This window comes from Bufo bufo, chromosome 3 (genome assembly GCF_905171765.1).
Source record: "Bufo bufo chromosome 3, aBufBuf1.1, whole genome shotgun sequence".
NCBI lineage: Eukaryota > Metazoa > Chordata > Amphibia > Anura > Bufonidae > Bufo > Bufo bufo.
Genome location: NC_053391.1, coordinates 271368781 through 271392853, shown reverse-complemented (window position 1 = coordinate 271392853; position 24073 = coordinate 271368781). Strand labels below are relative to the sequence as shown.

The 24073-nt window shown below is 45.2% G+C and overlaps 1 protein-coding gene across 1 annotated transcript in view; it reads right to left on the bottom strand.

Moving 5' to 3' along the window:
• The window catches only part of NAV1 (neuron navigator 1), a 689603-nt gene that overhangs the window by 254421 nt on the left and 411109 nt on the right, over positions 1-24073 (bottom strand). The window contains 7 exon segments of the mRNA XM_040424146.1: positions 1424-1659; positions 1762-1927; positions 2034-2129; positions 2332-2426; positions 5002-5149; positions 5234-5396; positions 5768-5946. Coding sequence (XP_040280080.1) covers positions 1424-1659; positions 1762-1927; positions 2034-2129; positions 2332-2426; positions 5002-5149; positions 5234-5396; positions 5768-5946 — 1083 coding nt within the window.

Below are 24073 nucleotides of genomic sequence, written 5' to 3'. Positions count from 1 at the left end.
TTCAACTGAGATCACCGGGCCTACCTACCATGCTCCTGATACATAAAATTTGTGGGAAAGCAAAGGAGTTAATAGGAGTTACTGGATGTACAAAATATACCCCTATTTGGAGGAATGAACGGTTGGGGGAACTATTCCAGCTGGAAGGTTTTGACAGTTGGGAAAAAGCTGGGGTAAAAAGAATAGCACATCTGTACTTAGAGAATAATCTTAAATCCTTTCAACAACTACAGACAGAATTTCAATTGTCGAACCGTGTATTTTACCAATACTTACAATTGAGACATGCCATGCAGACTCCGGAACGGAAGATTCCTCCTTTGACTGTGCACTCCATGCCGGTGATTGATTCAGTGGTGCAGGCCAGATTATCGCGCACGATTATCTCCATGGCTTATGCCAGTCTACTAGATAAAGTAGTACGTGATCCATTAACCAGTCTTAAGGCTAAATGGCAGAGGGATGTTGGAGAACTGTCGGAGGAAAAATGGAGGGATGTTTTGGGGGCAGAACCCACGATATCTATGAGTGTGGCACATAGGCGATTGCAATTATTACTTATTCATAGGGTATACAAGACGCCACGACTCCTGTTTAGGATGGGTCTACGTGCAGACTCTAACTGTCCTAGGTGTGCTGCCCCAGATGCAGACTTGGCTCATATGTTTTGGTCCTGCATTGCAAAACACTGGATACAGCAGATCTCTCCGACTAAATCAGAGTGGATAAATATGGTCAATCATATGATATCCATGGAGAGTGGCATCTATATTAAAAGAGGCACTGTACAGAAATTTAAGAAGCAATGGCAGGTGTGGCTGGCTGGACTTGGGGGGAAGTCTCAGAGATTGATGCATATTTGGAATGGAATGGTCCTAAGGGGATTTGGAAGTTAAGATGTAAGAGAATTGGAGCATTTTTGTCCATGTCGGGGGAGATGACCACACGGAGAGGGGGAGGTGGGAAGGGAGTTGGGGGGACTGGGAGATTTAATAAAAGGTTTATTTGATGCAGTGTTATGGACGTGCTGATTTGGATAAAGTATGATTGATTTTACTGTATTGATATCCTATTGTCATATAATGTATGGTTTATCTGAATAATTGGCTGTATGTAAAACCTTTAATAAAAATGATCTGATTCAAAAAAAAATTTAGCTACATGATGAATGCCATTTGCTGAAGTGAGTCAATGCCTTTACGACCACACAAACATTTAGATTTTTTCCTCAGCATTCCAGTAGAAATACATTTTATTCCTGCATCAACACAGCAATTTTGGAGTTCCTTTTATTTTCTGTCCTATAAGGGAACTTTAATTTCAAATAGATTTTATTAATAACAACATATTGACATACTGACAGGCTAACTGCAAATGTCAGAAAGCAGTACCATACATAGGTATAGGAAAGAGATTCACTAACCTTGCAAGACTGCTGATGCATATTGAAAGCAGTAACTATGCCTTCAGTGACCTCTCGTCCTGATCTTTCCACCAAATATTCAGCCAGTCTATGTGCTAGGAAGCTTTTCCCAGTCCCACTCGGACCAGACAATAGCAACCGTCGATGCTTAAGCAGCAAGCTAACATAGTGCTGGAGCATTGGTTTAGGTATAAGTGATTCAAACACAAGGAGGTCAACGCATCTCTCCTTCAGACCTGAATACAAAAATTGCAGAAAGATTAAAAAAAGCCCTAATATTAGTTTAAGAGTTTCACTAGTAGGCAAACCACCCACTATCCCTAAACTTGTGAACCAACCTTTTAAGTGCAAAATAATATTTGTAGTGCTGCGCAGGTTTCTGGAAGGAAGAGTATCAGGAGTATGTGAATCTAGATCCCTCTTCACGTGTCCTAGGTTGTACCCAGTCACAGAATCTCTTCCTAGACCTAATGTAGCTCCAGGGTCAACCTGATTAACATAATTCTACAAGAAAAAATACATAATAAAAAAATTTGAATTATAGGACGTATAATTTAGCATCTAGACAAAAACAGGAATAAACTACAGAGCTGTGAAAATTAAAAGTTACCAAGAAAATTTGGCAAACAGCATCGTCCAGATTTTTCCAGTCAGCTTTGTTACTAATTTTTACATAGCCCAAAAGGAACTCCTGCTGCTTCAGATCCTGAAAAATAATTAGATGACTAATAAAATGAACCAGACATAAATTATCATATTATTGATTATATCTTATTTGCTAATCACAAATGATTTTTTTTCTCATGCATGCAATAAATAATAGTATTACAATTGAAAAATTATATATTTTTATCCTTTTATTTGATTTTTTTTTTTTTCCTTATGCAAGTTAATATGAAAAAACTTACACCTTTAATAATATGCTGTGGGGGTACTCTCACTACAGTACGGAGTGTAACTTCCCTTTGAAGAGAACCGTTCACGCCATCCATTGGAGAAAGATCTGCAAGATACAATGTATAATTCAAGACATATAAGATAATTCGGGGATGTCACGGTCTTAGGCTACTTTCACACTAGCGTTCGCGGCCCCGAACGGGGCTCAGAATGCATCAGTTTGGCACAGTTTGTCCTCCGCTCAGCAGGCGGACCCCTGAACGCAGCTTGCAGCGTTCGGGTGTCCGCCTGGCCGTGCGGAGGCAAACGGATCCGTCCAGACTTACAATGTAAGTCAATGGGGACAGATCCGTTTGAAGTTGACACAATATGGCTCAATTTTCAAACGGATCCGTCCCCATTGACTTTCAATGTAAAGTCAAAACGGATCCGTTTGCATTATCATGAACAAAAAAAATAAAAAATATATATTTATTTTTTTGTTCATGGTAATGCAAACGGATCCGTTCTGAATGGATCTAAGCGTTTGCATTATAGGTGCGGATCCGTCTGTGCAGATACCAGACGGATCCGCACCTAACGCAGGTGTGAAAGTAGCCTTAGCACAGGTAAATAGAAAAGTTGAGGTCTGCACACTTGTGAGATATGGGCGCCTGTGAAGAACTTAGTCAGTCAATCCATAATTTAAAATTATCCACAGCACTCCAGGTAAGCATAATGCAATTAATTCATCTTTTAATTAAATGTTTAATTACATTAAATATCCAGAAAATGATCCAACATTATATTGAAAAAATAATAAGTAAGCCACAAATCGTAGTTATTTGAAAACTTTCGGTCCACGTGGACCTTCCTCTGCAGATGATTTTCTGGCAAAGTTGTGTATCTGGGTGGAGCATTGGATCTGGGGGGCTCCGGTACTAAGAGTAATTAAGGTTTAAGACTTATCCCCACTCTCACGACCTGTGGTCTTCCAATTACAGGGTCATGGATCCAACTGCAAATCGAAAAGCGTAGCCCCAGATCTCACAATTTTGCAGTAAGCACACTGGGAATAACTGTATAACTATAGGCAAAAAAAGCATATGCATATAATCTCCAACTCTCTAACATTTTAGAGAAGTTCACAATGGTGATGTTTCCTCTTTTTCATTCCAAGGAACAAAAGAAGTTGAAACACCCCATAGAGGAGGTAAAATAAAAATAAAAAATAAAATAAAAAAGTTACTCGTGAAACTTTCCGGATTATTTTTGTTGCACTCCATGGGACTCAAATCAAAGATTGGATCTCAAATGTTGCAATTGATCTATTATTATTTGTAATTTAGTATATACTATGAGATTGTCCATTTCTGTATACTGTAGGGTTAATTTGTTCATTTGTGTGCCGCATCTGCAGTTAATCATGTTAATGGGCTCATGTGACTCTCTTTTATGAGTATATGTTTAGGTCATGATTAAGAACCTGGTGGTTTGAAACACGTAGACCATTCTGTCAGTGTCACTTATGGAATTGTATTTTAAATGAATATCAATAAATGGACATTTTAGAAGACTACCTTTTTTCTCCAATCCAATTCCGATACTGCTGCGAAAATTGAAGCCTTTCGTTAGCAGAAGTGCAGTGACTATCTGTCTTCTTCAGAGCCCCATACACAGTAGGGTTCGCTGAACTGTTGTTTTAGACACACATCTAGTATCCCCCTGGTTCATTTTGTCAATGAGCAGTTCACTGTGGTGTGTTGGTAAACCCTTGGGCACCTTCATAGCCAACATTCAACTCTCACATCAATGGCACGTGGTGCCTGGCAGTTTCCACGTTGCTTATTCGCAATGCTGCCATTTATCCACTTACAATACACTTTCACCAAAACAGCACACAAACTTCACAAACTGCGCAGTTTCAGAAATACAGCCACCCTTGGCCCAAAAGCCAATGATTTTCCATTTTTGCAACCCTGAAAAACTGCCTTTTTACGTATGACAGCAGCAATAGATATGTGTGCAGCTACGTGCTGCCAATGTCGAACGTGTGAAGTGGTCATAATAATGTGACTTGAATGTGTACGATTTTGTTTTTTAAATGGATTTTTACAATATGTTTTTCTTATCACAGAACTCAGTGTTAAGGAGAATGCTTATCACATGTTATCTCTGAAAACCGAAAGAGAAACCGAGCAAAACAGGAAGGACTGAAAAGTGAAGATACAAAGATGGTGTGCCAAGGTTTCCTACAATCCAAAGAAGCTTCATATTATGTTTAAATCTAAGCAAATATACAGTATACAATAACTGAAATAGAGTAACTGGAGGGGCTACTGTGCTGTGTACAGTGAAAAAGTATAGTGTAAGTAAATAAATAGCAATAAAGTTCCCCAATGGTCTATAAAAATAGTAAAAAAAATAATTAGACCCCAAACCCACCGCACAAAAACTTTTCCTGCCCACCTTGTTGTAATACTAGCAGAATCCTGGGCAAGGTAATGAAAACCTTACAAGAAAACATATCAAACCTCTTCTGCAAGGATTTTGATGGCCTAATTAGCAATCATATCAAGCAATGTGAATGGAAATTAGTATACTGAATAATTACTGCAAAAACCAATTGCTATTGCTGGAACCATCAGGAATAAAATGTGGAGCTGCTGATCCTTTAACAACAAACATGTTTGTGGTATTACCTGTATCTGATGATGCAGAGATTCCTAAAGACTGGTTTAGAGTCAATGCCAATGAACGTCGTGGAGAAGCAGAAGGATTGATTGTGGGTACTGAGGGAGGTACCACTTTCAAACGATCATTTTCTGCCTTTAACAGGTCAACTTCCAGCTGATGAGAAATGGCAAAACATGAAAAAAATAGAATGTACCTACATAAAACTAGGGTTTCTTTTATTTTGTATGTCAAATTTACCTGCATATTATGCATGGTCTCTCTAAGCTGTTCCAGCTGGTGGGCAGAATTAAGTGCTTCCAGGCGAATGTCAGTTAGCTTCATCTCTTTCTCCCATAACTCTGACCGTAATTTAGACACTTCTCTCTTTTCTGGCTCCTCACCTTCTTGAGCTTCAAATATACTAGATAAGCATAAAATAGTTACATTTCAGCTGACATCTAATTTTATTTGTCAATGCAAAATATGTTGGCGCTATAAAAGTTAGACTTTTCCTTATTTATTTTCCACTACTAAAGAAGTCTTGCATAAGAATCAATGCAGATGACTAACTGGTGATTCTGATTGTCAATCAAACATCTATTTAGTAGCTAGGTACTGTATTTACTGAAGGTATGGGGACAAAGTCTTTAATACATTGTACTTTTTATTATACTGCATAGATCATTATGTCTTCATCTGTTTCTGGAATGGTCTACTTGAAAGGGTCATCTTCTGTTTATTTCAAAATGTATTTAATAAACTCAGACTGAACATAAAATATAAAATACATACACTGAGGATGAAGGTGAGGAATGCAAGGAAGGTGACTCTGGACCTGGTGGCCTATGGTGTTGTTTTGGTGATGTTGGTGCAGATGAGTCGGGAGTTGCCATCTCTTCAATATCAGAGTAGGAGGTGGCTGACTTGGGTCCTTTTTTCATACTGAATGCTTTATTAAATGAGCTGCGCAACTATAAATATCAATAAGATTACATTCATAGTTCTTACAATTCAAGAAATGGTAAATATACTTCTACATTCTATATATAAAGAAATAACTATGATTTTGCAATAAACAATTTCCAATTAAGTTAAGTGTAAATATACATTACCACTATAAAATACCATAAAATTGAAACCTATATCAAATAGCATACAAAAATAATTGGTCATGTTACAGTATATGCAGCTAATTATTGGTGAGCATGATTGACACATCCAAACCACAATTCCATTAGTATTGTAGGGGGCTGTCCAGCTTTTTCCTATTTTTGTTTAAAGAATGGGAACCAGAAGACCTGATAAGGGAGCTGGAATGGAGCAGCTGGAAGCAAGTGAGTATGGATCTTTCAACAGGCACGGCAGGCTGGGGTAGAAATTTACATTTAAAGACAAAATATGTACAAGGCAGTTAGAAAGGTCATATTACTTTCTACAATTGCCAACATTCTAACTAATATGTTGACCCAGATTTCTGAACAGATTGAGCATCACTAGTAATCGATACCTAATGATTAAATGAAAGGATGCTTAAAACAGCACAACGACAAAACTACTTACTGAATGGCAACTTGAACTGCAGACATATTGCACGATATGAGGCTTACTAAATGCATGATATGTGCAATCTACCTGTACTGAAACATTTATGTAGCCATAACTACCTGTAATGACCGGCGTCACGCAAAGGGAGGGAAATGGGAAGGCCCTGTCCAAGGGAGAGGGAAAGGTGGTGACCCCTGACTCATCTTGCGGCTGGCACCTGACGTCCCTAGACGGGTTCCTCACCCGTACGCCGATCACGTGCCTAAACCCTGGCTTTCCCTAAGATGAGCCCTATGTAGTGAACGGGGCGGTGGGATCACTAGTCCGCACCACTGACACTAAGAGGAAAACACCAAGGAGAGGACAGACCATACAGACAAACATAATCCCAGGTGGGCGACAACAGCAGACCACGAAGTCCCAACAGGGATCCGGAGGGTAACGTACTGGAACAACAACCAGGGAACACAGTTACACAGCTCCAGTGGGTCAGTATAGAAGTCCAGGCAGGAAGCTCTATATCTGGCAACCAGAGAAGTGTGAGAGGGGAATATAAGGAGGTTGGGAGTGCTGGACAAGAAACAGCTGAGGAGAAGGAGCTACGGATCACTGAGTGAGCCAAAAAGGGTTGCAAGGCAAACCCAGAGAGCTACCATAAAGAAACAGCACAATCTTTCTACATAGAGCGCGCAGCCACCCGCTGCGACTTCCTGACCCCGGGTATAACGGAGTCAGGCGTGGCTCTTAACACCCTCATGACAGTACTCCCCTCTCTACGAGGGGCCTTCCGGACACTCAGGACTAGGTCTCTCAGGATGAGAGGCATGAAAAGCCCGAACTAACCTGTCTGCGTTTACCTCAGACGCTGGAACCCACATTCTTTCCTCGGGACCGTAACCCCTCCAATGCACCAGATATTGAAGAGAGCGGCGGACCCGACGAGAATCAACAATTTTGGATAATTGAAACTCTAGATTACCATCCACAACAACAGGAGGGGATGGCAGCGGTGACGGTTCTAGAGGTGGAACATATTTCTTGAGTAACGACTTATGGAAGACGTTATGGATTTTAAAAGTCTGAGGTAGCTCCACGGGAAAAGCCACGGGGTTAATGATGGCTACTATTTTGTAAGGGCCAATGAACCTAGGACCCAGTTTCCAAGAGGGAACCTTTAATTTAATATTCCTAGTAGACAACCACACAGTCATTCACTCCTAGGTCCGGACCTGGCGACCGTCTCTTATTAGCCATGCATTTATATTTACCTCCCATATTTTTCAAGTTAGCTTGCACCTTCTACCATACCGATGAAAGATGATTAAAACCGTTCCTCTTCGGGAACCCCAGAAGACCCCCCCTCTTTGAAAGTACAGAATTGGGGATGAAAACCATATGCACCAAGAAATGGTGACTTACCAGTAGATTCCTGACGGCGATTATTTATGGCAAACTCGGCTAACGGTAAATATGACGACCACACCTCTTGGTTTTCAGACACAAAACATCTTAGATATGTCTCAAGGTTTTGGTTGGTACGCTCAGTCTGTCCATTCGACTGAGGATGGAAAGCTGAGGAAAAGGACAAGTGTACCCCCAAACGGGAACAAAAAGCTTTCCAAAACTTAGAAATAAACTGCGTTCCCCGATCCGAAACAACATCGGAAGGGACCCCGTGAAGCTTCACGATTTCACTGATGAATACCTGAGCAAGAGTCTTAGCATTAGGTAGTGCGGGTAACGCAATGAAGTGTACTATTTTGCTAAACCTGTCCACTACTACCAAGATAACTGTTTTACCCGCAGACAAAGGTAAGTCAGTGATAAAATCCATTGACAGATGTGTCCAAGGCCTATTGGGAATGACAAGTGGCAATAAAGACCCTGCAGGACGTGTATGAGAGACTTTCGCGCGCGCACAAGTAGAACAAGAAGACACAAAATCCATTACATCCTGACGCAACCTTGGCCACCAAAAACGACGAGACAATAGCTCCAAGGTTGCTTTACTACCCAGGTGCCCAGCAAGTGCCGAATTATGATGTTCCTTTAATAATTCGAGACGCATGTTCAACGGTACAAACAATTTCTCTGAGGGGCAAGAGACCGGGGCGTCCCCCTGGGCCTCTAACACCTTCCCCTCCAGAACAGAGTGTACCGCAGAAACAACCACTCCTCTTTGTAGAATGGGTACCGGATCACTCACATTACCCCCTCCAGGGAAACAACGAGATAATGCATCTGCCTTGGTATTTTTTGCCCCAGGAAGATAGGTAATAACAAAGTTAAACCTGGTAAAAAATAGCGACCACCTAGCTTGTCTAGGGGTGAGACGCTTAGCTGATTCGAGGTACAGAAGGTTTTTGTGGTCCGTAATCACAGTGACGGGGTGGATTGCCCCCTCTAAAAAGTGACACCATTCTTCAAACGCTAGTTTAATAGCTAATACTTCCCTATTGCCAATATCATAGTTCTTTTCTGCTGCAGATAGTTTTTTAGAAAAGAAAGCACAAGGACGCCATTTGCCAGGAGACGGACCCTGAGACAGCACAGCCCCCACTCCCACCTCTGACGCATCGACTTCAACAATAAAAGGCTGAGAGACATCAGGTTGGATTAGTACAGGTGCCGAGGTAAACCTCTCTTTTAGAGAGGAAAAAGCAATTTTAGCGGCGTCAGACCATTTAGAAGAATCAGTCCCCTTCCTAGTCATGTCAGTAATGGGTTTTACAATCACCGAATCATTTTTAATGAACTTTCTATAGAAATTTGCGAAGCCCAAGAACCGTTGCAGTGCTTTGAGGTTCTCAGGAAGATCCCAATCTAAAATTGCCTGGACCTTCCTAAGATCCATACGGAAACCTGAAGCAGATAAATAACCTAGGAACTGTATTTCCTGAACGGCGAAGACACACTTTTCAATTTTAGCATATAATTTATTCGTCCGTAGGACCTGCAGTACCTGTTTGACATGCACCTCATGTGTTTTCAGATCAGACGAATAAATTAAAATATCATCTAGGTATATCACCACAAACCTGCCGATAAGATGACTAAAAATGTCATTAACGAAATGTTGGAAGACAGCAGGAGCACTGGTCAGACCGAAAGGCATGACTAGATTTTCATAATGCCCCTCAGGGGTGTTAAAAGCTGTCTTCTACTCATCCCCTTCCTTAATACGAATCAGATTGTAGGCCCCCCTAAGATCAAGTTTGGAGAACCACCTAGCACCCGCAATCTGATTAAACAGGTCAGGAATGAGAGGAAGAGGGTATGGGTCTCGGATGGTTATCCGGTTTAATTCGCGAAAATCTAGGCAAGGATGCAGGCCCCCATCTTTCTTTTTAACGAAGAAAAACCCTGCAGCCACGGGTGAAGAAGAGGGTCTGATGTGTCCCTTAGCCAAGCTCTCGGAGATATAATCTTTCATGGCTTGTCTCTCCGGACCCGAAAGATTATATAACCTGGTCTTGGGTAATTTTGCACCGGGAATCAGGTTAACCGGGCAATCATAAGGACGGTGAGGTGGTAACTTCTGACAACCCTTTTCAGAAAAAACGTCCTCAAAGTCCGAAACAAATGTAGGTAGGGTAGCTATGGAGGCGACTAAGCAATTGCTATTTAAGCAATTTTCTCTGCAATGCTCACTCCACTCCGATATCTCCCTGGCCTGCCAATCCACCACTGGATTGTGCGCTACCAACCAGGGAAGACCCAACATCACCGGAGTGGGAAGCCCCTCCAGAACATAACATGAAGGCAACTCGTTATGGTGGTCCCCTACCCGAAGGTGTAAGTTATGGACAATGTGAGTGAGGTTTCTCTGAGACAGAGGAGCAGAATCAATAGCGAATATGGGAATAGGTCTCTGTAGCGTACAGAGAGACAAACCCATAGTGTGGGCAAAATCGGCATCTATCAAATTTACTCCTGCTCCACTGTCTAGAAAAAAAGAAATAGTCTCCATCTTAACGCCAAAAACAACAACCGCTGGCAACACAAATTGCGATGTTCGTATGGAGGAAACGTATACCCCCCGGCTGACATCCTCCACACAGCCTGGAGTTAGTAGTTTTCCGACGGTCTTTTGTTTTTGAGGAAGGAAGGACAGACATTAATAAAATAACCCCTCTCCCCACAGAAAAAAACAAACCCCACGCCTACGGCGAGCCTCAGGAGGATGGACCTGACGAGTAGTTCCTCCTAGCTGCATAGGCTCGTCTAAGTCCGTACAGACTAACTGCTGCTTGGGAGGGGTTACCAATTGCTCCGGTTTTTTCAATCTGTTCCTAAGACGTCTATCTATTCTGATAGCAAGGGACATAACCGCATCAAGGGAAAAGGGAGTCTCATACAGCGCAAGCGCATCCTTAATCCTTTCGGATAACCCAGAGCAGAACTGACTCCTGAGAGCCGGGTCGTTTCACTGGGTATCCGTAGCCCACCTACGGAACTCTTTTTTTTTGATCAAATCTTTTTATTTAAGATCAATTTTTTCTTTTTTACATGTGAACAAAAGCAATAATACACATAAACCCACCCCAACCTCCCCACCCCCTTCCTCATCCCCAAAGTCCAGGTGCAGTTTGTCCCTGAGAAGAGAAAAAAGAAAAGAGTCCACAGCGTATTACGGATTACAATCCAATGTACATTCACGCCATTCGCACAGCAGCTTTTTCTTATTACTTTTATAAGGTACCTTATGTTGTATTATTCTCATTTTCCTTTATTACTACCTGTAACTTCCCTTTCTCTTTCTCTTTCCCTTTCCCGTCGTTTGTACTAAACAGTAAGATGAAAGTGTTCAATCCATGCATACCATATTTTGTTAAACTTTTTGTTATTTCCTCTTTTTTGATACACATAGCTCTCGAGTTGCACCAAGGTGTGTGTCGTTGTTATCAATTCACTTAGCTCCGGTGGGTCTTGAGCTATCCATCTGGATGCTATCCTCTTCCTAGCTTGATATAGAATGCGCTGGATTGCCAACTTGGCCTCTCTGGAACCTGACACTTCCCCAACACATCCCAAAATACATGCAATAGGAGAACATTCAATCGAAATCTTATAAACCTTGATAATGAGGTCTACCACCTCCTTCCAATATCTGCGTAGATGTGGACAGTTCCACATTAAGTGTATTAAGTCTGCCGACGAAGCACCACACCTTGGGCATGTATCATCAGTACGAAATCCTATTCTATACAACATTTTCGGGGTCCTATATACCCTATGAAGCAGTAGCAATTGCGAGACTCTATGGGCCTCACTCACCGCTATATTTGGAAAGTCAGCAAGCACCTTTTCCCATTGATCTTCCTTCAATCCTGGAACATCTTTTTCCCATTTTTCAAACAGTTGTAACGGATTTTTTTTATGTATGGCCTCCATCAAACTAAGGTAATGCAGCGATATCACTCCCCCCGAGCCACCACCAGTGGCCGTGAGGTCTATAATTAGATGCTTCTGGGCCGGCACCAATTTCCCCTGCCGCTCCTGCACTTGGATGGCGTGTCTCACTTGTAAGTATACATAGAAGAGGGATTTGGGCAATTTGAACTCCTGTTGTAATGTAGAGAAATCTTTAAGGGACGTGTCTCCAAATAATTGCCATATCCTATCCAAACCAAATTTCCTCCATGTCCTAACGCTTGAAACCTTATTAAGTTCTGTATACATGATATTTGGCCAGATTGGAGTATACTTCGTATATCCTTCGATTCCTGCCATTTTCCTGGTTTTCCACCATACCCTATGTATTAGATCTAGTACCCCATATTTCTTCCCTATTTCTTTAAAAGCACCTTCCTCTAATGCTGATAGGAGGCATCTCCTGTTAAGCAAGTGTTTTACTATTGTACCTGTCTTATTCACCTTCTCTACTTCACCCCAGCCCCTCAAATGCTGCATTTGGGCCGCCAGAAAGTAAGCCAGGGGGTCAGGGACACTCAGTCCTCCCTGGGTCTTAGACCTACACATGGTACTCAATTTAATCCGAGGAATTCCCTTCTTCCAGATCAAATCTCTAAAGATGGCATTGAAAGTATAAAACATCCTTAATGGAATCCACACGGGGGCGTTGTGTAGTACATAGAGGAGTTGGGGCATAAGGATCATTTTAAGCAGGTTTGTTCTGCCAACCATAGATAGAGGTAGTTTCGACCATGTCTGTACTTTCTTTCTGAATTTATCTAATAATGGTATTATGTTCAGCTCTATAAAATCCCTATTATTCCTGGATACCTGTATTCCTAAATATTTAAAGTTCGACACTACTTGCAGCCCCCCTGCCGAAACAGGATCTACCGCCACGCCATCAGCAAATGGCATTAGTACCGATTTTGACCAGTTAATTCTTAGACCTGACATTTGTCCAAACCTATTAATAATTTCCATGGCAGCTGGCAAGGACGTTTCCCATTCATCTAGAAACATGAGCAAATCATCCGCATATAATGCTACTTTTTCAGTTACCGACCCGTATGTAAGTCCTTTAACCTCCGTTGATAAGCGTAGAGCTTCCGCCAGGGGCTCAATTGCCACCGCAAACAGTAGCGGCGACAACGGACATCCCTGACGGGTACCCCTCCCTAAGTTGAATATGTCTGAAAGGCCCCCATTTACCTGTATTCTAGCCGTAGGACCTGCATACAGCATTTTAACCCAATCAATAAATACTGATCCTACTCCCATCTTTTCCAATACCAGGAATAGGTATTGCCATTCCACGCTGTCGAATGCTTTGGCCGCGTCCAAAGACGCGACCGCCGCATTCAAGGCGTGGACCTGGCCCACCTGAATATTCAGAAAGAGTCTCCTGATATTTATTGCAGTTGACATGTTTGGCATAAAGCCTGCCTGATCCTTGTTTATAAGTGTGGCAATAACCGAGTTAAGACGGTTAGCCAACATTTTGGCCACTAATTTGATATCCGCTTGCAGCAATGAAATGGGCCTATATGACTCTGCCTCTACTGGATCTTTACCTGCCTTAGGTATAACAACTATAATCGCCTCGTTCATTGTATCAGGCAATTTACCTACCAATTGGGCCTCATTAAGTACTTCCAATAACTTAGGCAATAAAATTGGGGCAAATTGTTTATAAATCTCGGCAGGTAGGCCATCACTCCCAGGAGCTTTATTGTTAGCCATGTCTCCCAATGCCACCTCTAGTTCTCTCAACGTGAAGGGGCTGTCTAAAAGTGTCCTTTGGTCCTGATCCAAAGTGGGTAAACGTAAGGGACAGAGGAAATTCCGGATGTCGGCTTCTGTAGCTACAGTTTTAGAGGTATATAGATTCCTATAGAACTCCAGTAATACTTGGGATATTTTCCCTGTATTAACCTGCACCGTGCCGTCCGTGTCACGCAGCGCCGCCACATAATTAGACTTCTGCTGAGCCCTAGTGATCAGAGCCAGCATCCTACCTGCCTTCTCCCCCTCTTCATAATACGTTTGTTTCAAGAAGAACCGCTTATTACGGGCATTTCTAAGGAGGCGCTCATCTAGCTGCTGCTGCGCCTCTTTCCATTGAGTTTCAAGCTCTGGCTTTGGATCCGCTATATATTTGTTCTCGGCTGTCTCTACCGCTAGGAGCAACTGTTTGGTTAAAGCGCTATTCTCTTTTTTCCGCCCATTAATTTTAGCAGCCAGTATCCCACGCAGATAGGCCTTCATCGTATCCCATACTATTATCTTACTGGCAGAGGGGAGATTTCGTTCAAAGAACTCAGTTAAATCATCTTTTACATCTGACAGATCAGCTAGGATATTCAACCAGAAGGGGTTGAACTTCCATTGAGTAGTTCTGCGCGTCACGGACGGCACCATCTGGAAGGTCGCCACGATTGGTGAGTGGTCAGAAATTTGTCTTGGTAAGTATCTAATGTCATGCAATAGGTGACCCATTTCCTCATTGCCCAGAATGAAATCGATTCTGGACAAGGAGCCAAATGTGCTGGAGCGACAGGAGAACTGCCTAGCGTCAGGGTACCTTAACCTCCAGAAATCCAGAATGGCTGCCTCCTGTAGTAACCGGCCGAAGGGAGTGAGATCGCTGCTGACAACCTGTGGGGAAGCCCAGAATTTATCCATTGCCAAACAAGGTATGTTATTAAAATCTCCCATCATTACGGTAGGTACATTTGGTCTTTCCGCTATCAAAGCAATTAGCTGCTTCATCACTTGTGGGGAATACGGTGGAGGGATGTAGACACCAATAATTACACATTCAACTGAGTATAAGGAGCCATGTATGTACACATATCTACCCTCTCTATCTATTTTTTGGGAGAAGCAGGAGAACGCGATAGATCTGTGTATCAAAATGCTAACCCCCCTTGCATAGGCAGAATAGGTGGCATGAAAACAGTGAGCAGCCCATCTCGGTGTAAGAATGTCGGTTTGGTCCGACAGTAAATGAGTCTCCTGAAAACAGCAAATCAGGGGCTGATACTTCCCAACACCATCTAAAACTGCCCTCCTTTTGTTTGCTTCCTTAATTCCCCTGACGTTCCAGCTGAAAAAGGTAACCTTACCAGCCATCAATACGAACCTTCCATCTATATATGAGTCGGGTCTTGGTCTGACCTGACTCAACAGCGTGTTTATACTGTGGTCTCATTAAGAATAGTAGTACATACCTGCATAACCTGGTTTCTAACTTAACCCAAACCCCAAACATAAAAACAGGACAGACAGAACAAACAACAAAAAGACAAGACAGGAGAGAAAGGAAGAGACCCCTCCTTCACTCCTACCTGAGGTAGTCTAAGACAAGGACACCGGTGTGTCCGACAGGTCCCTGCTATTGCTCCCAAGGGGACTGCAGGTTTAAAGAGTCAACCGTGTCAGAACCACCAGCTCCTCTTACATGTTAGACCTTTAGCGGGAGAAGCGTGACGCACCCTGATTCTTAAAACTATACAGTGCTTCTAAGAATTCACAGTACATTTACATTACCGCTCTCCACTTCCTCTCTGCTATAATTCGCCTAATGTCATATGAACCCATTAAGTAAGTAAAGTACACAGTTTTCATCAGTGTAAGGCTACTTTCACACTTGCGTTAGGAGCGGATCCGTCTGGTGTCTGCACAGACGGATCCGCTCCTATAATGCAAACGCTTGCATCCGTTCAGAACGGATCCGTTTGCATAACCATGAACAAAAAAAAAAAAAAAAAAAATTTTTTTTTTTGTTTTTTTTGTTCATGATAATGCAAACGGATCCGTTTTGACTTTACATTGAAAGTCAATAGGGGACGGATCCGTTTGAAAATTGAGCCATACTGTGTCATCTTCAAATGGATCCGTCCCCATTGACTTAGGCTACTTTCACACTAGCGTTCGGAGCGGATCCGTCTGATGTTTCATCAGACGGATCCGCTCCGATAATGCAGACGTTCGCATCCGTTCAGAACGGATGCGTCTGCATTAAAACTTAGAAAATTTTCTAAGTGTGAAAGTTGTCTGAGCGGATCCGTTCAGACTTTACATTGAAAGTCAATGGGGAACGGATCCACTTGAAGATTGAGCCATATTGTGTCATCTTCAAGCGGATCCGTCCCCATTGACTTCCATTATGAGTCTGGACGGATCCGCTCGCCTCCGCACGGCCAGGCAGACACCCGAACGCTGCAAGCAGCGTTCAGGTGTCCGCTCACTGAGCGGAGCGGAGGCTGAGCGCTGGCAGGCGGATGCATTCTCAGTGGATCCGCCTCCACTGAGAATGCATTGGGGCCAGACGGATGCGTTCGGGGCCGCTCGTGAGCCCCTTCAAACGGTGCGCACGAGCGGACACCCGAACGCTAGTGTGAAAGTAGCCTAAGGCATATTAAAACAATAAACTGTAGATGATAATGCAGCCGCTATCCCTACGTATAAACTGTCTAATCACACAGACACATTATCACGCATTCGCATATATGCAGTCACACAAACCGAACCGCTACAGCCGTCCTTCAGTCGCCATCCGCCTGTGGTTCAGCATTTCTCAGACGGCTTTCGTGACTGTCCACCCATCGGAGGGCCTCTTTGGGGTCTTCGAAGAAATTGGTTCTTCCTAGAGCAACTATCCGCAGCCGCGCTGGAAACATCATGGAGTAAGGAACGTTCAGGCTGCGCAGTCGCCTCTTTATATCTATAAATCGTGATCTCCGCTTCTGGACCTCCATCGAGTAGTCTGGAAACAGCGACACCCTTTGGCCACCAATGGTTATGTCAGGCTGTTCACGGGCTTTACGCAGGAGAATGTCTCTATCTTTATAGTGCAGAATTTTCATGAGAACCGGTCTTGGCGGGGCCCCCGGTGGTAACGGTCTGGTAGGCACCCTGTGGGCCCTTTCCACAGCGAAAAGAGGTGTCAGAGTCTCTCTTCCAAAGGTATCTCTCGCCCAGGTTTCAAAATAATCTGACGGGTTAGAGCCCTCAATCTTCTCCGGTACCCCCACTATACGCACGTTATTTCTCCGTGAACGATTCTCAAGGTCGTCCTGCTTGGCCATTAGAAGGGCTATTTTCTGTGTATGATCAGCAGAGGCTCTTTTTATAGAGGGTACGATATCCTCCATTTCCTCCATTCTCCCCTCCAGGGCAGTTGTGCGGTCCGCCAGGCGCTTCAGATCATGGCGCACTATGGACACATCTTCCTTTATGGAGCCCACCTGCATTCTCAGTGCCGTTAGTGATTTTCCACATTCGGTAACAGCTTTCAGCACATCCTTAAGGGTGGGTTCCTCTATATCAGGCTCCATTGCGTTGGTATCATCTGCCTCAGTATAGCCTCGCAACACCTCATATCTGTTGGAACTGCTGGCGGGAATATCATGTGCGCTATTCTCCTCACCCTCACGGTTATGGCCGAGCCGAGACAAAGATCTACCTTGCTTCCCGCTTGACTCCGGTAAGTCTTCACGTTCCGGTGAGTGCGCAAACTTCCCCAGCTTAGCAGCCGCTTCCCGCTGGATGTCTTTCGCGCGGTCACTGCGCCGTGGCGTGTCAGGCCCGGCGCCATCTTGCAGCTCCCTGCTCGGGCCTCTAGAATCTTTCTTTGGTCCCATTTTGCCCACAAATCAGCACAAAAAGCTTCCGTTTCGGGCGGACCGGTGACAGCAGCACCAGAGCTTCAACTGTGGCAGGTTAAAGTCAGTTTTTTAAGGGTTCTTTTCAGGATAAAAGACGAGGTGAAGCGGGAGCTTTACTCAGCACGTCTGCTCACATCCTCTGCTAGCCACGCCCCTCCACCTACGGAACTCTGAGCAATACTCCTCTACTGGCCGCTCTCCCTGTAGGAGTCTCCGTAATTTTGATTCAGCCAGTGCGACTCGGTCAGGGTCGTCATACATGAGACCCAAGGCCCCAAAAAATTAATCCACTGACCGGAGAGCCTGGGAATCAGCGGGTAAAGAGAACGCCCAGGATTGCGGGTCCCCCTGCAGCAGGGAAATAACAACCCCCACCCGCTGTTCTTCATTACCAGAGGAGTAAGGGCGCAACTTAAAATATAATTTACAGGCCTCACGGAACGTCACAAATTTGTCCCTTCCCCCAGAAAATGTCAGGAAGAGCAACCTTGGGTTCCGCAACAACCTGGTTACCTGTAGCAACCGCTGGGCTTGCGGTCTGTTGTAATTGCTGCTGTTGCTGGAGGACCGACGCCTTCAATCCTGCCACCTCCAAAGACAGGCCTTGAAGTTGCTTTGACAAAGCAGCAATTGGATCCATACTGGATTCTAAGTAGGTATTTTTTACCTACACAAAATAAGGGCCAGATATAATGTAATGACCGGCGTCACGCAAAGGGAGGGAAATGGGAAGGCCCTGTCCAAGGGAGAGGGAAAGGTGGTGACCCCTGACTCACCTTGCGGCTGGCACCTGACTGCCCTGACGTCCCTAGACGGGTTCCTCACCCGTACGCCGATCACGTGCCTAAACCCTGGCTTTCCCTAAGATGAGCCCTATGTAGTGAACGGAGCGGTGGGATCACTAGTCCGCACCACTGACACTAAGAGGAAAACACCAAGGAGAGGACAGACAAAACATATAATCCCAGGTGGGCGACAACAGCAGACCACGAAGTCCCAACATGGATCCGGAGGGTAACGTACTGGAACAACAACCAGGGAACACAGTTACACAGCTCCAGTGGGTCAGTATAGAAGTCCAGGCAGGAAGCTCTATATCTGGCAACCAGAGAAGTGTGAGAGGGGAATATAAGGAGGTTGGGAGTGCTGGACAAGAAACAGCTGAGGAGAAGGAGCTACGGATCCCTGAGTGAGCCAAAAAGGGTTGCAAGGCAAACCCAGAAAGCTACCATAAAGAAACAGCACAATCTTTCTACATAGAGCGCGCAGCCACCCGCTGCGACTTCCTGACCCCGGGTATAACGGAGTCAGGCGTGGCTCTTGACACCCTCGTGACACTACCTCATCATCACAGACACGGAAGTCTCAATATTAAAAGGAAATTTCAAATTAGGAGAGTCTGGGAGTAGAAGCTAATGACAACCTTTGATACACAGATCAGGAATTATTGTGTCGAATGGATTTATGTCCTTCTACCATCTCTTAAGAAATTAGCCCCTCAGACCTTTTGGGTTCATCCCATTCACAGACTAGATCTGTATCAGGAGACAATACAACTTTCACACTCATCCTATATAATAAAAGCCCTGTGTACGTGGTGTCCGTGCGTGTATGCCGATTTTTACACTGGGCATGCGCAGGGGGCGACCAATCAGGACACAGCGTGCTGCACCGCCCACAAACCCCTTCTGGCCCCTCTGCCATGGCACTCACAGCCCAGCAACTTCCATTCCCCGTGTCACACAAGATGAGCTCCTGTCTTCCTCTTCGCTCCCTACCTCGGTCAGAGCTGCAGACTGTGGAGCGGAGATGCAGGTGCCCTGCTAGCCGGCGACAAGGGAAGGAAAACCAGTGTCTTCCAGCTGACACCCCGCTCCTCCCACATAGCTCCAAAAACGGGGTGATGTCCGGTTCATGAACGAATCGTTCTTTTGAATCGATTCAGTTCACTGAACCGGAAGAGTCAATTCCTCTGACTGAGCTGATCCGAGTGAAACAGCTCAGTCAGATTAGCATAGAGGCAGCAGCAGGCAGCGTAATAGGAGCCTACAGTGGAAGCTAGCCCTGCCCTCCAACCAATCAGAGGCAACCAGCACTGACTCACAGCACAGGGGGAGTCGTGCAGGGACTCAGAGAATAGTCTGAGAGTTTATTAGTTAAAAGAATTGAATGAGTCAGAGACTCATTTGATTCTTTGAGTTAAAAGAATGGTGTCACCGAGTCCCTGCCAGGCTTCCTGCTCTGCGGCTCCGTCTCCCGACAAGTCCGTTCGGGGGGGGATTAGTATATATAACGGACCGTTTCAGCAGACAAGGGGTTAAAATCCGTTCAGGCGATAAGCCCCTTTCTGAGAGACAGGCACAGCTACTGCAGAACACATACTCCCGAACTGGATACAAAGTAGCACTCCAAACTGGAACCTCACGAATAGCTGCTAGCAGACGAACAGGAAAAGCATACAATCCTGGCAATCGGTCTTCTAACAGCATACAGTAAATCCCACCAATAACGAGACAAGGCTCCGTGTTGAGGGTCAAACAGTGGTCTGACTGTACTTCACGTACAGCCTCTTTTATTCATAAACCACAAACATAGTACTGCCCACAGGGGTTTGAAATACAACCAATCAGTAAATTTACAACACATACAATGATACAACAGCAACCAATCGTTCACGCCCCCAGAGGACCAGAATGAAGACTGACATAGGACAACATATCCCCACAATGCATCATGGTTTCCTCCTCTGTCCAGACAACCTGAAGAGCAATCCAATTATCTCTGAGGACAAAGGGAGATCGCCAATACACATGTGAGGACAACAGAACAGACATCACCATTTTAAACACACAATGGCACAATAGAAACACACCCGCATATTCCTCCCAAGCTGACAAGTTACACTTATTATAAATTGTTACAACTTTGTGAGTTTACATTGGCCATACATATAACTTACATTAATTCAAACAGTATAACGTGGGGACAAACCTATCCAAAATTCACTTGAATAGGTTCAGGGGTTTAAAAGTTAGTATATGGCCCATAATCCTGGGGCAAGAGGCCAGCAGCCAGTCCTCTCCAAAACCCAGTGGCGAGGTTGGTTTCGCCACAGTATAGCATGTAGCGGAGCTGTTTGTGTACAGGGTGCATGCAGCAGTGTAGCATGTAGCAGAGCAGGAAGCCTGGCAGGGACTCGGTGACACGATTCTTTTAACTCAAAGAATCAAATGAATCTCTGACTCATTCGATTCTTTTAACTAATAAACTCTGACAATTATCTGAGTCCCTGCAATAACTATACATTGTAATTACATCACAGTCTGCTCCACTGCATTCACTGCAGCAGTGCTGTGTTTGCCAGGAGCGAGTCCCTCCTGACCTTCGGTTCACTTGAGATCCGACTCAGCAAGTGAACCGAAGATTCGATGAGCTGAGCATGCGCATTGATCTTCGCTTCACTTGCTTCTGCCGGCTCAGGAAGTGAACCGAAGATCCGATTCATGAAAAAGATCCGAACTTCCCATCGCTCCAACGACGGGGTGCACAGAAAATTACCAGCCCAGCAGCAGCACGTCCCTGGCACCCAGGCACCACCCTCTGAGATTTGACAGACAGCTGACGCAGCCAATTAATTACCGCCTCCATAGAGACCAGATGCTGCCTCAAACACCTATAGAGGCGTGGCTACGGGGTTTCAATGACAGACCTGGACCAATCGCTGGAGAGGTGTGTAGGAAGTGCCAATGAGCCAATCAGAGGCCAGGAGAGGCGGGATGAAATTTAAGGGATGATGTCATCTCGAGCATGGTGAGGTTGCTTAAAGGGAAGGGGTATCAGTGGGTGGGGGGTGATGCCGGGCAGACAGGGGGATTATTCAGAGAAAAATGCCTCTGGAGGCTAAGATGACATGAAAATAGGATATTCAACTTTATCTGAATATATGATCTTGACCATGTTCCATTTCATTTTAGAGGAAAGGATGGCTAAGACTTTATGATTGGTGTGGGCGTCGCACTGTGTGAGCAGTGCAGGCTGCGTGTGGAGAGCCGTGTGCCGATTGGTCGGTGCGCCGCACACACGCAGTTTAATTATCGGCACATTGACACGGAGCATGCACACAGGGCTTTTATTATTATAGATTGTGTTTGAGGGAATCAATGGTACAAGCTATCTATACTAATAAAAGCCCTGTGTACGTGCTCAGGGCTGGTGTCCGTGCGCGTGTGCCGATTATAGAAGTGCGCAATGCAGTGGACGGACACACAAACACACAGGCCAATCCAGGTCGCAGAGCCGGGCTCGGGGGCACAACGGCGGGACAGCAGCGCTCAGGGAGGACGACGCCGGGAGCCGGGCACAGCGGCTTTCAGAGTTATACTCTGCCCGGAGCACACGGGACAGCGCAGCCGTCACAGATCCCGGGGAGCTGTCCACACTGAGAGCCGGCTATCTTACTCATTATGCCGCACTGCGCATGCGCCCTCTTCCCCACACGCGCAGTGCGGCCAGGCGCCGCTCCATCGGCACACACTCCGCGGACACTACATGTGCAGCATCTTATTGTAATGGCAGCGGGGGTCAGTCACTGTATTGCACCGGCCCCGCTCACTTACTACATGGTGAGGCAGGAGGCCTGGCGGAGCGGCCAGGCACTGGTAGCATAACTCACTAAGTGACGCCCCTGCTCCGCCCACTGCATGAATGAAGCAGGCGGCGCAGGCGCATGACGTAGTGACTTACGCTGCCAGTGCCTGGCCGCCCGCCCGGCCTCCTGCCTCACCATGTAGTAAGTGAAGAACGTTATTATTACAGTTATTCAAAGTATTACTACTCTAAGCGGGGCCGGTGATATACAGTGACTGCCCCGCTGCCATTACATTCACACTAAACAGCGACACTGTTATTGGGGGGGGGGGATCTGTGGATACCCCCATAACAGTCATCCACAGGTACCCCCCCCCCATAACAGTGTCATCCACAGGTACCCCCCCCCATAACAGTGTCATCCACAGGTACCCCCCCCCCATAACAGTGTCATCCACAGGTACCCCCCCCCCATAACAGTGTCATCCACAGGTACCCCCCCCCCATAACAGTGTCATCCACAGGTACCCCCCCCCATAACAGTGTCATCCACAGGTACCCCCCCCCCATAACAGTGTCATCCACAGGTACCCCCCCCCCCATAACAGTGTCATCCACAGGTACCCCCCCCCATAACAGTGTCATCCACAGGTACCCCCCCCCCCCATAACAGTGTCATCCACAGGTACCCCCCCCCCCATAACAGTGTCATCCACAGGTACCCCCCCCCCATAACAGTGTCATCCACAGGTACCCCCCCCCATAACAGTGTCATCCACAGGTACCCCCCCCATAACAGTGTCATCCACAGTACCCCCCCCCCCCATAACAGTGTCATCCACAGGTACCCCCCCCCCATAACAGTGTCATCCACAGGTACCCCCCCCCCCCCCATAACAGTGTCATCCACAGGTACCCCCCCCCCCCCCATAACAGTGTCATCCACAGGTACCCCCCCCCCCCATAACAGTGTCATCCACAGGTACCCCCCCCATAACAGTGTCATCCACAGGTACCCCCCTCATAACAGTGTCATCCACAGGTCCCCCCCCATAACAGTGTCATCCACAGGTATCCCCCCATAACAGTGCCAGCACTACTGTTCTAGCGCCCGTTATTGTAACGGGCTTAATGTCTAGTTATCTATAACTGCTGATCTGCTTTATATCACTTGTGACATCTACTTCATTATTTCTATGTACTTTTAAGTACAAATATGTGAATCGTCAGATACTGTGTTATACCATGCCTGATTAAGGCTACTTTCATACTCACGTTTTGACTTTGTTTGTGAGATCCGTTCAGGGCTCTCACAAGCGGTGCAAAACGGATCAGTTTTGCCCTAAAATACATTCTGAATGGAAAAGGATCTGCTCAGAATGCATCAGTTTGCCTCCGTTGTCTCCATTCCACTCTGGAAGCGAACACCAAAATGTTGCCTGCAGCGTTTTGCTGTCCACTTGACGAAACTGAGCCAAAAGGATCCGTCCTAGCACACAATGTAAGTCCATGGGGACGAATCAGTTTTCTCTGACACAATCTGGTACGATAGTAACATAGTATATAAGGCAGAAAAAAAGAGACATTTATCCATCCAGTTCGGCTTGTTATCCTGCAAGTTGATCCAGAGGAAGGCAAAAAAATAACTGAGGTAGAAAATGGATCCGTCTCCCATTGACTTTCAATGAAGTTCATGACGCATCTGTCTTGGCTATGTTATAGATAATACAAAAGGATCCATTCATGACGGATTTATGCGGTTGTATTATAACAGATCCGTTTTCGCAGATCCATGACGGATCCGCCCAAAAAGCGAGTGTTAAAGTAGCCTAAGATACCTGAGTAGTCTCGAAAGCCAGCAATTTTCTCATTATGTTTT